Here is a 12228-nt window from a genome sequence, read left to right as displayed (position 1 = left end):
AAGGTAAGCATAAACAGATGAGAGGAAACCATGAATGAATGGAGAGAAAAGCATTCCCAAGCTGAATATGGTGGCGTCTGTGAGGCAGAGGCAGGGGGGTTTCTAGGAGTTCAACATCAGTCTGGTCTAGAAATGGAGTTCCAGGACAGCCAAGGCTACATAGAGAGATCTTGTCTTAAAAAAAACAAAAAGCAAACCAAAACAACAACAACAACAACAACAACAACAATCCAGTGAGGGTCTGGGAATACAGCTCAAAATTAAAGCATTTCCTTAGCATGTGCAAGGCCCTGAGTCTGCTCCCACACATCACCAAACAGAGGAGGATAGGTAATGACAGACAACAAACTCAACAGTACATGATGGAGGACTTTGGGAGAAGAACACAAACCAACATTTTAGCTATGGGAGGGAACAGCGAGAAGAAAACAGAAAGTGTCCCAGAAGTCATCTCGGAGTTAGGTCCAGAAGACAGAGTCTTCGAGGAAACAGTAGTAAGAAAAGAAATAATAGAGCTTGTTGATAAATTCCCACATCATTTGGGTCTTCTTAGACACAGAAGTCCTGTTGTCTAACACATGTAGGACACTGCACGGATCTTAATTCCATAAAGAAACAAGGTGGAGGTGCAGAGAATGACTTCAGTCACATACAATCCGAAGTTCCCTGTGGTCTACCCTATGCCAACGCACCAGTGGCCTGACTGCCACCTTTGATGTCCCCGGCCTTGCTTGTTCACTCTCTTAGCCCTCGTATCAGCTTAATGACAGCAATTCCCCATGGGTAGCATTCTTTGAAATTATGAGACATGACTTACAGTGATGCTTTTGTTCTAAACCAAAACGAACAATCAGCAGCTGATGATAGTAATTGAGTAAATTAATAAGTTTTAACTCTGACATTTACTGCCAACTCATCTAGCAAGGGCATGGGAATTACCTCTGCAGGCCCCATGGTCAACCAGGCAGATCTTTATTTTGAGACAAGGTTTCTCTGTGTAGCTTTGGAATCTGTTCTGGAATTCACTCTGTAGACCAGAATTCACAGAGATCTTCCTGCCTTTGCCTCCCAAATGCTGGGATTAAAGGTGCGCACCACCACCACCCAGCTTGCCAGGCAGATTTTAATTTACCACAGTGAGGTGCCGAGTTGGGTTCTGTAGTTGTTCTACAGAAGCCTGAAATGGGGCACTGAGCTCTCTAATGGGCCACAGTTCAGAGTCACCTTTCATTTCCTCCTGCCAAGCCAGCAGAACTTAAAAATAGAAATCAAACTTAAAAATGTAGAAATGTTAGGATTTCTGGTCTCCTCACCTCATAGTACTTTTTCAAGGAGCCCACCAGGCAGAGCTTCAGGCTGTCCACAATTTCCTGATGTGGCATCTGGAACACCACCCTCGAATACCACTTGGTGAGTGTGCTAAGCAGGTGCAGGAGAAAGAAGAGACAAAAAGAAAGGAAGTGAGCAGCCACTCAACAGGAGACCTGCAGTCTGCTGTCCACACACAAGGCTCCTTTTGAGTCAACTCAACACATATTTACCTGTCAAATGCATTTATGGGGTCAGTACAAGCCTAACGACCTGAGTTCAATACCCACACCCATGTGGAGGTGGAAGGGATAACTGACTCCATCACGGGGTGGCCTCCAGCCTCCAAAAATGTGCCACACCCCCAATACCACACACACACAAATATTAATACTAATTATTATTGTTATGATGGAGGAAGGTCATTGGTTAAAAAATAAACAAACTGCTTGGCCCTCATAGGTTAGAACATAGGGGGGTGGAGTAAACAGAACAGAATACTGGGAGGAAGAGGAAGTGAGCTCAGACTCGATAGCTCTCCTCTCTGGGGCAGATGCGATGAAGCTCCGACCCAGGATGGACATAGGCTAGAATCTTCCCGGTAAGCGCACCTTGGGGTGCTACATACATTATTAGAAATGGGCTAGTCCAGGTGCGAGAGTTAGCCGAGAAGAGGCTAGATATAATGGGCCAAGCAGTGTTTAAAAGAATACAGTTTGTGTCTTGTTATTTCGGGGCATAAGCTAGCCAGGTGACCAGGAGCTAGGGCAGCAGGAACACAGCCCGCAGCTCCCCTCAACATTGTTACTAAACAGAATAAAGAGACTGGGAGATACATGTAAACCATTATTTAGAATTTTTCACGAAACTTCCAAAATGTATGTGATTATGGGTATTTATCACAAACTGCTTCCAACAGAAAAGGGTGGCAACTTGCTAACAACCAGCACAGGATTATTCAGTGAGGACACAGTGGTCGGCCAGTTCAGTGCAGAACAGAGCTAAAGAGAGTTCATCATATTTATGTGGGAAATATCCAAATTACAGTTTATGTGCATAAAATAAAATGATGGGCTGAGTGGGTGTGGCTCAGTGGCAGAGCACTTGCCTAGCATGTGTAGGACCATGGGTTCCATACACAAATCCAAACTGATGAAGACTGTGCACGGTAATAGCCCATTTGTATAAACAAATACACATGTGTATCTAATATTTTAGAAAATTACATCATCTAGTGATGTGACCTCCTCAATTTGTACACATACATTCTATGATGTTCATGTGATAAAACCGCTAAGGGCCACACAACCGTATGCTTCACAAGCATGCACAAGAGCATGAGGGTCTACCTGCAGCAAGCCTTGTGACAGTTAATGAAGGATGGACATTGGGAGCGCGTGATTTCTAAATTCCTACAGATATGCGCACCGAGCACAACTGATTTTCATAATTATAACAAATAATAAAACTGCCAGGCGATGGTGGCTCACGCCTTTAATCCTAGAACTCGGGAGGCAGAGGCAGGCAGATCTCTGGGAGTTCAAGGCCAGCCTGGTCTACAAGAGCTAGTTCTGAGACGGGCACCAAAGCTACAGAGAAGCCTTGTCTCGAAAAACCAAAAAAAAAAAAAACCAAAAAACAAAAAACAAATAATAAAACCACTTCAGGGGCTAGAGAAATGGCTCAGAAGTTAAGCGCAATAGCTGCTCTTCCAGAGGTCCTGAGTTCAACTCCCAGCAACCATAAGCTCACAACCAATGGGATCCGATTCCCTCTTTGGTATCTGTGAAGGACACTCATATACATTAAATAAATATTTTAAAAACAACTTCATTGGGGGTTGGGGAGATGGCTCAGTTGGTAAAGTGCTGGCTGCACAAGCATCAGGACCTAGTTTGAGCCCCAATACTCTTGTAGAAACTGGGCATAGTGGTATGTACCAGCAATCACAGAGCTAGGGGCAAATCTGAAGAGCTAGAAGAAAATCTGAACAACTAGTAGGCCAGGCAATTTAAAAGAATTGTCAAGTTCCAGGTTCAGTGAGAGAGATCCTGTTCCCAAAATAGAGTGGAGGGGATAGAGAGATGGCGCAGCAGTTAAGAGAACTGGCTGCTCTTCTGGAGGACCTGGGCTTGATTCCCAGCACCCACATAGCTACTCACAGCTGTAACTCCAGTTCCGCGGGATTTTATGCCCTCTTCTGGCCTCCTTGGTACCAGGCATGCATGTGGTACAAATACATTCAGGCAAGCAAAATACCCATACACATGGAAAGAGAAAAAAAAAATGGGACAGTGGACAGTCTTTGAAAAAGACATTTGAGCCTGGTGTGGTGCCCATGTCTTTAATCCCAACACTTGGAGGCAGAAGCAGGTAAATCTCTGTGAGTTTAAGGCCAATCTGTCTACACAGTGAGTTCTAGGACTACATAGAGAGAATCTATCTCAAAAAAAAAAAGACAACTGATGTTGACCTTTGGCATGTGAACCTTACACACACACACACACACACACACACACATCTTCACCAATAACAATTCCATTTCTAAAAAAGCTAATAACACAGGTGCTGGCAGCCTCTGTCCTTGCAAGGGCTGCAGAGTACAGGGAGCAGGTCTGTGTCTAATAAGTGTGGCAATCACATAAATACAGATATTAGAGACCAGAGGAAGGAACTTATTGTTTCTTATACTATGATACAAGAGTGCCCAAAAATCATCTGATGGATTTATAATAAGACCAGGCATCAAAATGAGGTAGCTAATACTAATATAGCTAAGATTATTGCTTACAGATTTATGCTGGCAACGAAGCCAACCACAGAGCGCATGCCTCTGCTGGGGTCATGGTACACATCCATCCCAATCACCATTAACTGTTTCTAGAGTTGAAAAACAAAAAGACAAAAGCAAAAGTTCAAACCCAAACAATCCATTGCTCTATCTTTATTATCTCAACTTCAAAGCAAATTCCCTTATAATTTATATTGAAAACAAGTTCTATAAAAGAAACAAAGACTGCAATCAACTTGACATTATCTAAACAAAGTAAACCAAGTCAGATCTAGACCAGGTCAGCAAGTATTTTCAATCAGAGGACAAATGAGTAATCTTCAGATTTTAGGAGTTGAGAGTCCCCTAGGAACCTTGTAACTCTGCCTTTTGAGTGGTAAACAGATGCAGTCAATGCCGTGTGTTCCAGTCAAAGTGTACTTAAAGTACTGGGGCCTAAAAAGATAACCTTCACACTTCAGAAATGTTGACCTTAACTTTTCAACACTTCAAAACATAAAGTGCATGCTTAGCTCCTGGTCTGTCTAGTAACATGCAGCACGCTGAGAACAGAAGGATGACAAGATGGGAGGATGGGAAAGAGTCAGACACAGAACAGACACTCACCAATGGAATATCCACTCCCCAGAGCTCACCCCCCAGTTTACAGTTCATCTGAAGTAAAATTTTCTGAGCCACACTCCGAAGTCTGGTGGGTTGACCAATGGTTCGGACATTGATGACCTATAGTGACAGGATCAAAAGATCATCAGTCTCATAGGAAATATAATTCTAAAGCACCAACATCTCTGGCTCCATGCCCTTCCCCTGTCCCTTCTAACAAGGAAACTGAAATCAGAAGATGCTCAACTCCCTCCCTTGGATGGTGCAGGATTTGTGTATAGCTGCCCCATACCCTCCTGGCACACAATTTGTGTAGAGCCGCCCCACACCCTCCTATACACCCAGATCACCATTACTTTTAGGACTGAATGTAATCACTATGTAAATGGTTGCTATCCTGTGTTGCTTAGGGAATAAGCACAAGGGTTTTCCTTGTGAGTCTGATGAGCTCAGTAGAGGTATAATTTTCTTTTAGAATGTTTTAAACTATGTGTGGTGAACCAGCTGATACAGAATCCACAGATAGGCCAGGCATGGTGGCATGCCTGTAATTCCAGTACTTTGTGTATGTGTTAGGGAGGTAGGTAGTAGCAGGAGAGAGAGGAATTCAAAGTCATCTTTGTGTACACAGAGAGTATGAGACTAGACATGAGACTGTCTCAAAAGACCATGAATACTGAGATTGAATATACTATATTTAGGAGACTTGAATTAGCATGACTGTTAATTCTGATTCTTGGACCACTAGGCATATATGCACATAACCCACAATGAACATTCAAAACCTTACTAAAACTTTCATCTTATTAAGTGTGTCATTTTCATAGCTCCCTAGAGAACAATATCTTCCCTTGTCAGAGTGAAGCCCACACATCCAGGCTTGGTCATGGGGAAGCCCCAGGGACTGTAAGAAGCAGAAAGAGCCCCCTACTGTCGCTGGCTCATTCTGATGGAACCTGGCAGCATAAGGCTCTCTTTCCCCCATTCTGGCCTCTAGTGGCTATGTCAGCTTCCAGAGCTCACCTGTGAGGGTACTGGGGACTGCACACAGCACAGCTTCTTGATGGCCCCATAGAGATCATCCCGGGTGCCCATGATGATGCAAACGACCATTTGTATCTTGCCCTGGAGGAGAGAAGCATACATGGTCAGGCTCTGATCGCTCTGGGGACTTTCTGCAGGACACAGCAGAAAGTGACTGAACTGTCTTTGAATTTTCCTGCTTCATGGAAATGTCTGCTGGATACTATGGGCCTGAATGCCAAAGATAGATGCCCCAATGGTACAGAAGAACTTTAGGTGACTGTCCAGGCAGCGAGATGTCTCTGTCATTTCTAGAGTTTTGGAAGTTGCTTACTTCTTGTTTACTTAGGTAATATATCCTTCTGGAGTCTTTGATGAAGTTGAAGAATAGATAGATAGTTATAGTTTTCCTTAGTTATGATAAAAGATAAAATAGATATAAGTATTGTAACTGTAATTCTTGTTTGATAACTGTCTTGTTATATGTAATTTTACTATGTTAAAGTGAAAGCCTTTCTTTTTTGTTTAAACAGAAAAAGGGGAAATGATATAGGAGGGTCTTCTGTCCCAGGCAGCTGGGAGCTGGGCTGCGGGAAGCGGCCCGCCGCTCCTTTTACTACACAGATGGATCTCTGTGAGTTCAAGGCTACCCTGGGCTACACAAGATTGATCCAGAAACAGATTCAGGTGGTGGTGGCTCACACCTTTAATTCCAGCAGTAGGGATGTGGAGACATGAGGGATCTGATTGGGTGGAGAGAAGAATGTAAAGGGGAAGAAACAGGAACTCACTGGAGTATGGAGCCTGAGGTCTGGTGGAGACACAGTGCAGTCTAGGCAGTCTGAGGATCGCCCCTTTGGTCTGAGCACCGATAGAGGTAAAAGATCTCTCTAGTGGCTGCTCTGCTTCTCTGATCTTCAGCTTTAACCCCTATATCTGACTCTGGACCAACTAGAACTCATGCTTCACAATTCTAGTGGATCTGGGACCCCTCTTTTAGCATCCTCAGGTGACAGGCATACTCATTGTAGACAGACATACATACAGGCAAGACACTCATATACATAAAATTGAAAAATATGTTTATTTACAAAGAGATTAAAAGGCAGAGTCTGAAAGCTGGGATGGGAGTGCCCAGTCCAGTGTTCTAGACACTTATCAGGATCAGTTAATGTGTCTAGGGTCAAGTTCATCACCAGGGCAATTTGCCTCCTGGGCCAGATCATTACAGTTCTGTTACAACTCAGAACTGAATCCAGAAGCCAGCACGTGACCCCAGCAGCTGGTTCCCGAGCACAACATGTTCTACAGATAATGAACTAAGGCAGCTGGTCTTTCAGCCAGCTTCATAAGGAAACGGCTCGAGAGGGAGCACACAGCAGCACATGAAAGCCAACACAGAACGAGAAATGAAAATAACCAAAGGGCTTGAAGAAAATGAGAAGGACACGGGCTCCTGGGCATCACTAACAGACTCACAACCTAGCTTATTTAAGATTAAGCATTGTAAGTTTACTCCAGTGAAGTTACTGCGTTACCTCAACTCCCAGCAGGGACTGAATGGTCCTGATGTAGGTCTCTATTCTGTCATCCTTCAGTTCAACCCAGGCTGGGGGGCTTATGCGCATGCCAATGGGGCCAGCTATCTTCTCCAACATGTTAACCAGTTCTCTGGCCTGGTCCATTGCTCTCTTTGGGTAAAAAAGTGCCCAGAAATGCATGGGAATCTAGGAACAAGAACATGATATTTAGACTGTGGAGATATTACTACAGAGAGTAAGTGACTCTGCACTCCCTCTGCTTGAGTCCCTCTGCCTTATATATTCCTATCATTCTCACTGACTTATAAACTGACTGTCATATAACAGAATACTATACAACAATGAAAAGGAAGATCTATGAACATCCAACAATATGCATGAAACTCGTGAACACAAGACTAAAGAAAGCAGTCAGACCTCAGACTATTCACTTTTTGATTTATATATATATATATATGCATTATATACATACATATATAGATATATAGATATATAAAACATTACAAAGCAAAAAGAATATATGCTTTTGCCAACTTCAACAGTTGTTATTTCCAGGGCATGGGGGTGGCAATAACCAAGAAATATGGTGAGAGGGTTGAATGTACCTATAAATTTGTTTCTCAGTCCTTGGTGTTGGTTATATAGGTCTTTTAATTTGTAAAAATCAAGTTATGCACTTCTAAGTGTGCTTTTTCCTTAACCATGCTGTATTTCTTTCTTCTTTTTCTGGTGCTGTTTTTTAATATAGGGTATTCTGGGTGGCCTTAGCTGTCCTGGGACTCACTCTAAAGACCACACTAGCCTCAAGCTCAAGAGCTCCTTCTGCCTCTGCCGCCAAGTGTTGCAGCACCACTGCTGTATTTCAACAAAAGCTCTAAATTCGATGTTTTCCATATATGGCCACAAAGATGAAGTTGGTTGAAAAAATTCAGAAATAATTGACTACTATTTTATACTCTGAGGCAAATAACTAACACTGAGTTGTCTCTTGGGGGAGCCCTGCTTTAATTTGACTTCTTTCATGGATAAAAATAACCCTGGGAATTCCCAGGGGCAAAGAGGAAAGGAGAAGGAAAAGGAAGAGCAGGTGATGGGCTGATACCAGACAAATCCCCATGGTAACGTATTTCCTTCTCTTCAATCTGTGGTCAGACAGGGCTTCCCTCCAGCCCCACTCAGCTAGAAGGGCTTGCTCAGGAGCCACTCAGAGTGGTTCAGATGGTTATTTCCTCTCAAAGAGAGCACAGATCACCCATTCCCACACTCTGGGGAATACTGATTCTCCAGCACCTCAGAAATCACTCACAGTCAGAATGGAAGCATCTCGGGTCACTTCCTTAACCCAGTTCAGGTCCTCAGACGTGACAAATGAAGTGTTCCTTAAGTTAATCCTCTCCATTGGTAGAAGTCGACCTTCGATCTACACAGAGAATAAAGTACCTCTGACATGGAGCCAGCTACAGACATCAGAAAATACTGGTACTATTGCCTCTGAAGCCTGTTCAGCTCCACACACACTTGACCTACTACAGCCCCGCCCCTTTCCATTTCTCTCTTTTATAGATAGTCTTGCTGGCCTCCAACTTGCAACTTGGTAGGGCAGAGAGTCAATGCCAGAAAGGCCGTCACCAGAGCCTGAGGTGCTTATCATGTGGCCTCTGTACTGTGCCTCCAGAGTGCTCAAAACCTAGGCTGTTAGGTTTGGTAGCAGTGGCTTTACCTACTGGCTTCACGGACATCATTTTCTAATAAACATTTTCTTGTATGCATGTCATAATATGTATGCAAGTGTGTTTTTGTGCGTGTACATTCGTGTGCTGCATGTGCATGTGTGTGTGTGTGTGTGTTTGATTGTGTAGGCCAGGGATTCACATCAGGTGTTTTCCTCTACTGCTCTCTGCCTTATTTTTGAGACAGCCTGTCTCCCAAAGCCCAGATTGTCTAGACTGGCTGGTCAGTGAGCACTGGGACTCTGCCTGCCTATACACTGTGACCACCTGGTGTGATGTGGCATAGATCCACAGCACCAGACATATCTTTTTTTTTTTTTTTGGTTTTTCGAGACAGGGTTTCTCTGTGGTTTTGGAGCCTGTCCTGGAACTAGCTCTTGTAGACCAGGCTGGTCTCGAACTCACAGAGATCCACCTGCCTCTGCCTCCCGAGTGCTGGGATTAAAGGTGTGCGCCACCACCACCCGGCCCAGGCATATCTTTTTATGTGGTGTTAGGGACTGAGGACTTGGAACTGAGGTTCTCATGCTGTGGTATGGCAACCCAAGTTTGGTCCCCAGGTCCTTGTGGTGGGAGGAAAGACCCTACTCCTGTAAGCTGTCCTCTGCCCTCCACATGCATGCTGTAAGATACTCCTGTGTATACACACACACAACAAATAAAATGCAACCAAAAAAATTTTTTTTCAAGACATCGTTTGTCTGTGTAGCTTGGCTGTACTAGAACACACTCTGTAGACCAGGCTGGCCTTAAACTCACAGAGATCTGCCCGCCTCTGCCTCCTGAGTGCTCGGATTAAAGGTGTGTGCCACCAACATCCAGCTAAAATTTTGCAAAACAAACAAGACGGCTGGAGAGATGGCCTCAGTAGTTAAGAGCACTGGTTGCTCTTCTAGAGGTCCTGAGTTCAATTCCCAGCACGCACATGGTGACTCAGAACCATCTATAATGGGATCTGAGTCCCTCTTCTGTCCTGCAGACACACCAGAAGACAGAGCAATCACATACATAATACATCTTTAAAAAAATAAAAAAAAACATTTAAAAAGAAAACAGAAGAAAGGCACAGAACTCTTAAAAATAATTTAGGTGATGATTCAATCTCTAGCACCTAAGAAAAACACCCTAAAAAATTTAAGTGGGGCTGAGTTTGATCCCCAAATCATACAAGGCAGAAAGAGAGAACACATAAACAAAATATAAATAAACAAAAAACAAAAATGAAATGAAATGAAGAGCAAAGCAAAGCCCCACAGGGGACAGGGAGGCCACCCTCTCCCTCCCAGCTCCAGGCCCTGGTCCAGGCAGATGCCACACAAGCACCTCCACACATGCACCTCCACACATGCACCTCCACACAAGCACCTCCACACATGCACCTCCACACAAGCACCTCCACACATGCACCTCCACACAAGCACCTCCACACATGCACCTCCACACAAGCACCTCCACACATGCACCTCCACACAAGCACCTCCACACATGCACCTCCACACAAGCACCTCTGGCTCACCTTGTGCACATCCTTCTGCAGACTGAGCCCCCAGCGGGTCAGCTCATTGTTGGCTGTATCATTTTGTGAAATTCTCTGCATCAGGCATTCCAAAGCACTGTGGTGCTGTTTAGGGCTCAGGTTAATCTGCTGAGTCAAGTCCTAGACAGAATTAAAAAGAAAATAGCAAGTTCTAGGCATTACTCCTCTAGCAGGAGGCTAAATGAAACCCAGTGGCATGAAATGTTTCCGTGAGCAATCTCATGCTCAGGGAAATCAGTGGAAAACGTGAAATGTAGCCAAGGACTCTTGTAAATACTCCTGAGGAATGTGAATGAGGTACATGGAGAAAATTCAGTAACAAAATTAACAACTTTCAGAAGTCCCTGTCTGTCTCTCTTGCTAGGCCATGGTGACACGCGCCTTTAATACCAGCACTCAGGAGGCAGAAGCGAGTGGATCTCCTGGTTTGAGGCTAGCCTGGTCTAAATAGCAAGACACTGTCTCAATTTTTTTAAGCTACTGACTCTGCTCCATGACATCTGATTTCTTTTGCAAGGCATCTTCAAATTTAAAATTCCTAAGAGAGTCTACGAACAGGAATGAAGGAGGCTTAATTACATCTTTTTAAAATCTGGGGAAGAAGTAGGGGAAAGGGCTGGGGTAGAGAGCCCCATGTTTATGCTAGGGTCAAATACAACAGGACAGTGAACCACACTCAGGGTCTCACTTTGTCTTTGTGTATTAGAAAGTCAGCACCAGGGCTGGAGAGATGGCTCAGCGGTTAAGAGCACTGACTGCTCTTCCAGAGATCCTGAGTTCAATTCCCAGCAACCACATGGTGACTCACAACCACCTGTAATGAGATCTGGTGCCCTCTTCTGGCCTGAAGGCACGCATGCAGACAAAACACTGTATATATAATAAATAATTAAAAAAAAAAGTCAGCACCACCATAAGGTTCCCCACCCCCACCACTTGCCACAGTATTGCCACATTATAGGTGCTTTGAGAGAAACTCAACAGGTGAGGAATCTGAATCATGTAAGAGTTTTTGGTGCTTCTGAGGCTCATGGACCATGCAGCTGCTGTTCAGAGCCTCTGGGGCTGTCCAGATATCACAGGGATCATAAAGTCATTAGGGGCTGGGTGTTGCTGGGAGGAAGCTTTGACCTGCACAGTACAGTCGGAGCTGAAGGTAAACATGAAAGAAATCTTTCACAGGGCCTTTCTGCTTCTTTAGGCTCTCTGTAATGCTACTCAAAAATCTTACAAAGTCTGTGAGTTTGGGACAGTCCAGAAAAGCAAGGAGGCAGAGGACAGCTGGGCCATCTCTGCCGGTCAGTGCTGACCTGATGCTCCCAGGGCCTGAGCTTCACTTCTCATCTCCCCACTCGCTGGCTTTGGCTTCGTTCTCCTCCATGCCGGCACAGACACTGATGACCCAGAGAACACTACGGTAACGTGGTGCTCTCAAAGAGTCTCGTTAGTTACATAACCAGTCAGCTATCATCGGCAGACTGGGGAGATGAGGACACGGCTGCCATTTTCACTTAGAATCCAGGACCTGCACTGTTCTAAAGACCCCCCAAGCTTGGATCTGGTGGTAAAGAATGTGGATAAGATTCTACAGGAAGGAAAACTAGAGCCCAGAGGAAGGCTCGCCCAGGGAGTCAGAGCTAGTCAGGATACTATCCCAAAGGTGGCTACTTGAAGTAGGCACCTCCCCCAAACAGT

General features: G+C 44.5%; 1 protein-coding gene across 2 annotated transcripts in view; it reads right to left on the bottom strand.

Annotated features, from left to right (window-relative positions):
• Window positions 1-12228, bottom strand: part of Piwil2 (piwi like RNA-mediated gene silencing 2) — a 56478-nt gene that overhangs the window by 17580 nt on the left and 26670 nt on the right. For both annotated transcript variants that reach the window (XM_057786609.1, XM_057786608.1), the window contains exons 13-19: window positions 10513-10653; window positions 8573-8686; window positions 7264-7452; window positions 5726-5827; window positions 4706-4822; window positions 4100-4188; window positions 1314-1419 (exon numbers count right to left, since the gene is read on the bottom strand). In XM_057786609.1, the coding sequence (XP_057642592.1) occupies window positions 1314-1419; window positions 4100-4188; window positions 4706-4822; window positions 5726-5827; window positions 7264-7452; window positions 8573-8686; window positions 10513-10653 (858 nt within the window). The remainder of the gene's footprint in view (window positions 1-1313; window positions 1420-4099; window positions 4189-4705; window positions 4823-5725; window positions 5828-7263; window positions 7453-8572; window positions 8687-10512; window positions 10654-12228) is intronic.

This window comes from Chionomys nivalis, chromosome 12 (genome assembly GCF_950005125.1).
Source record: "Chionomys nivalis chromosome 12, mChiNiv1.1, whole genome shotgun sequence".
Lineage (NCBI taxonomy): Eukaryota > Metazoa > Chordata > Mammalia > Rodentia > Cricetidae > Chionomys > Chionomys nivalis.
The sequence above is the reverse complement of the archived record's forward strand: the minus strand, read 5'-3'. Positions and strand labels throughout refer to the sequence as shown.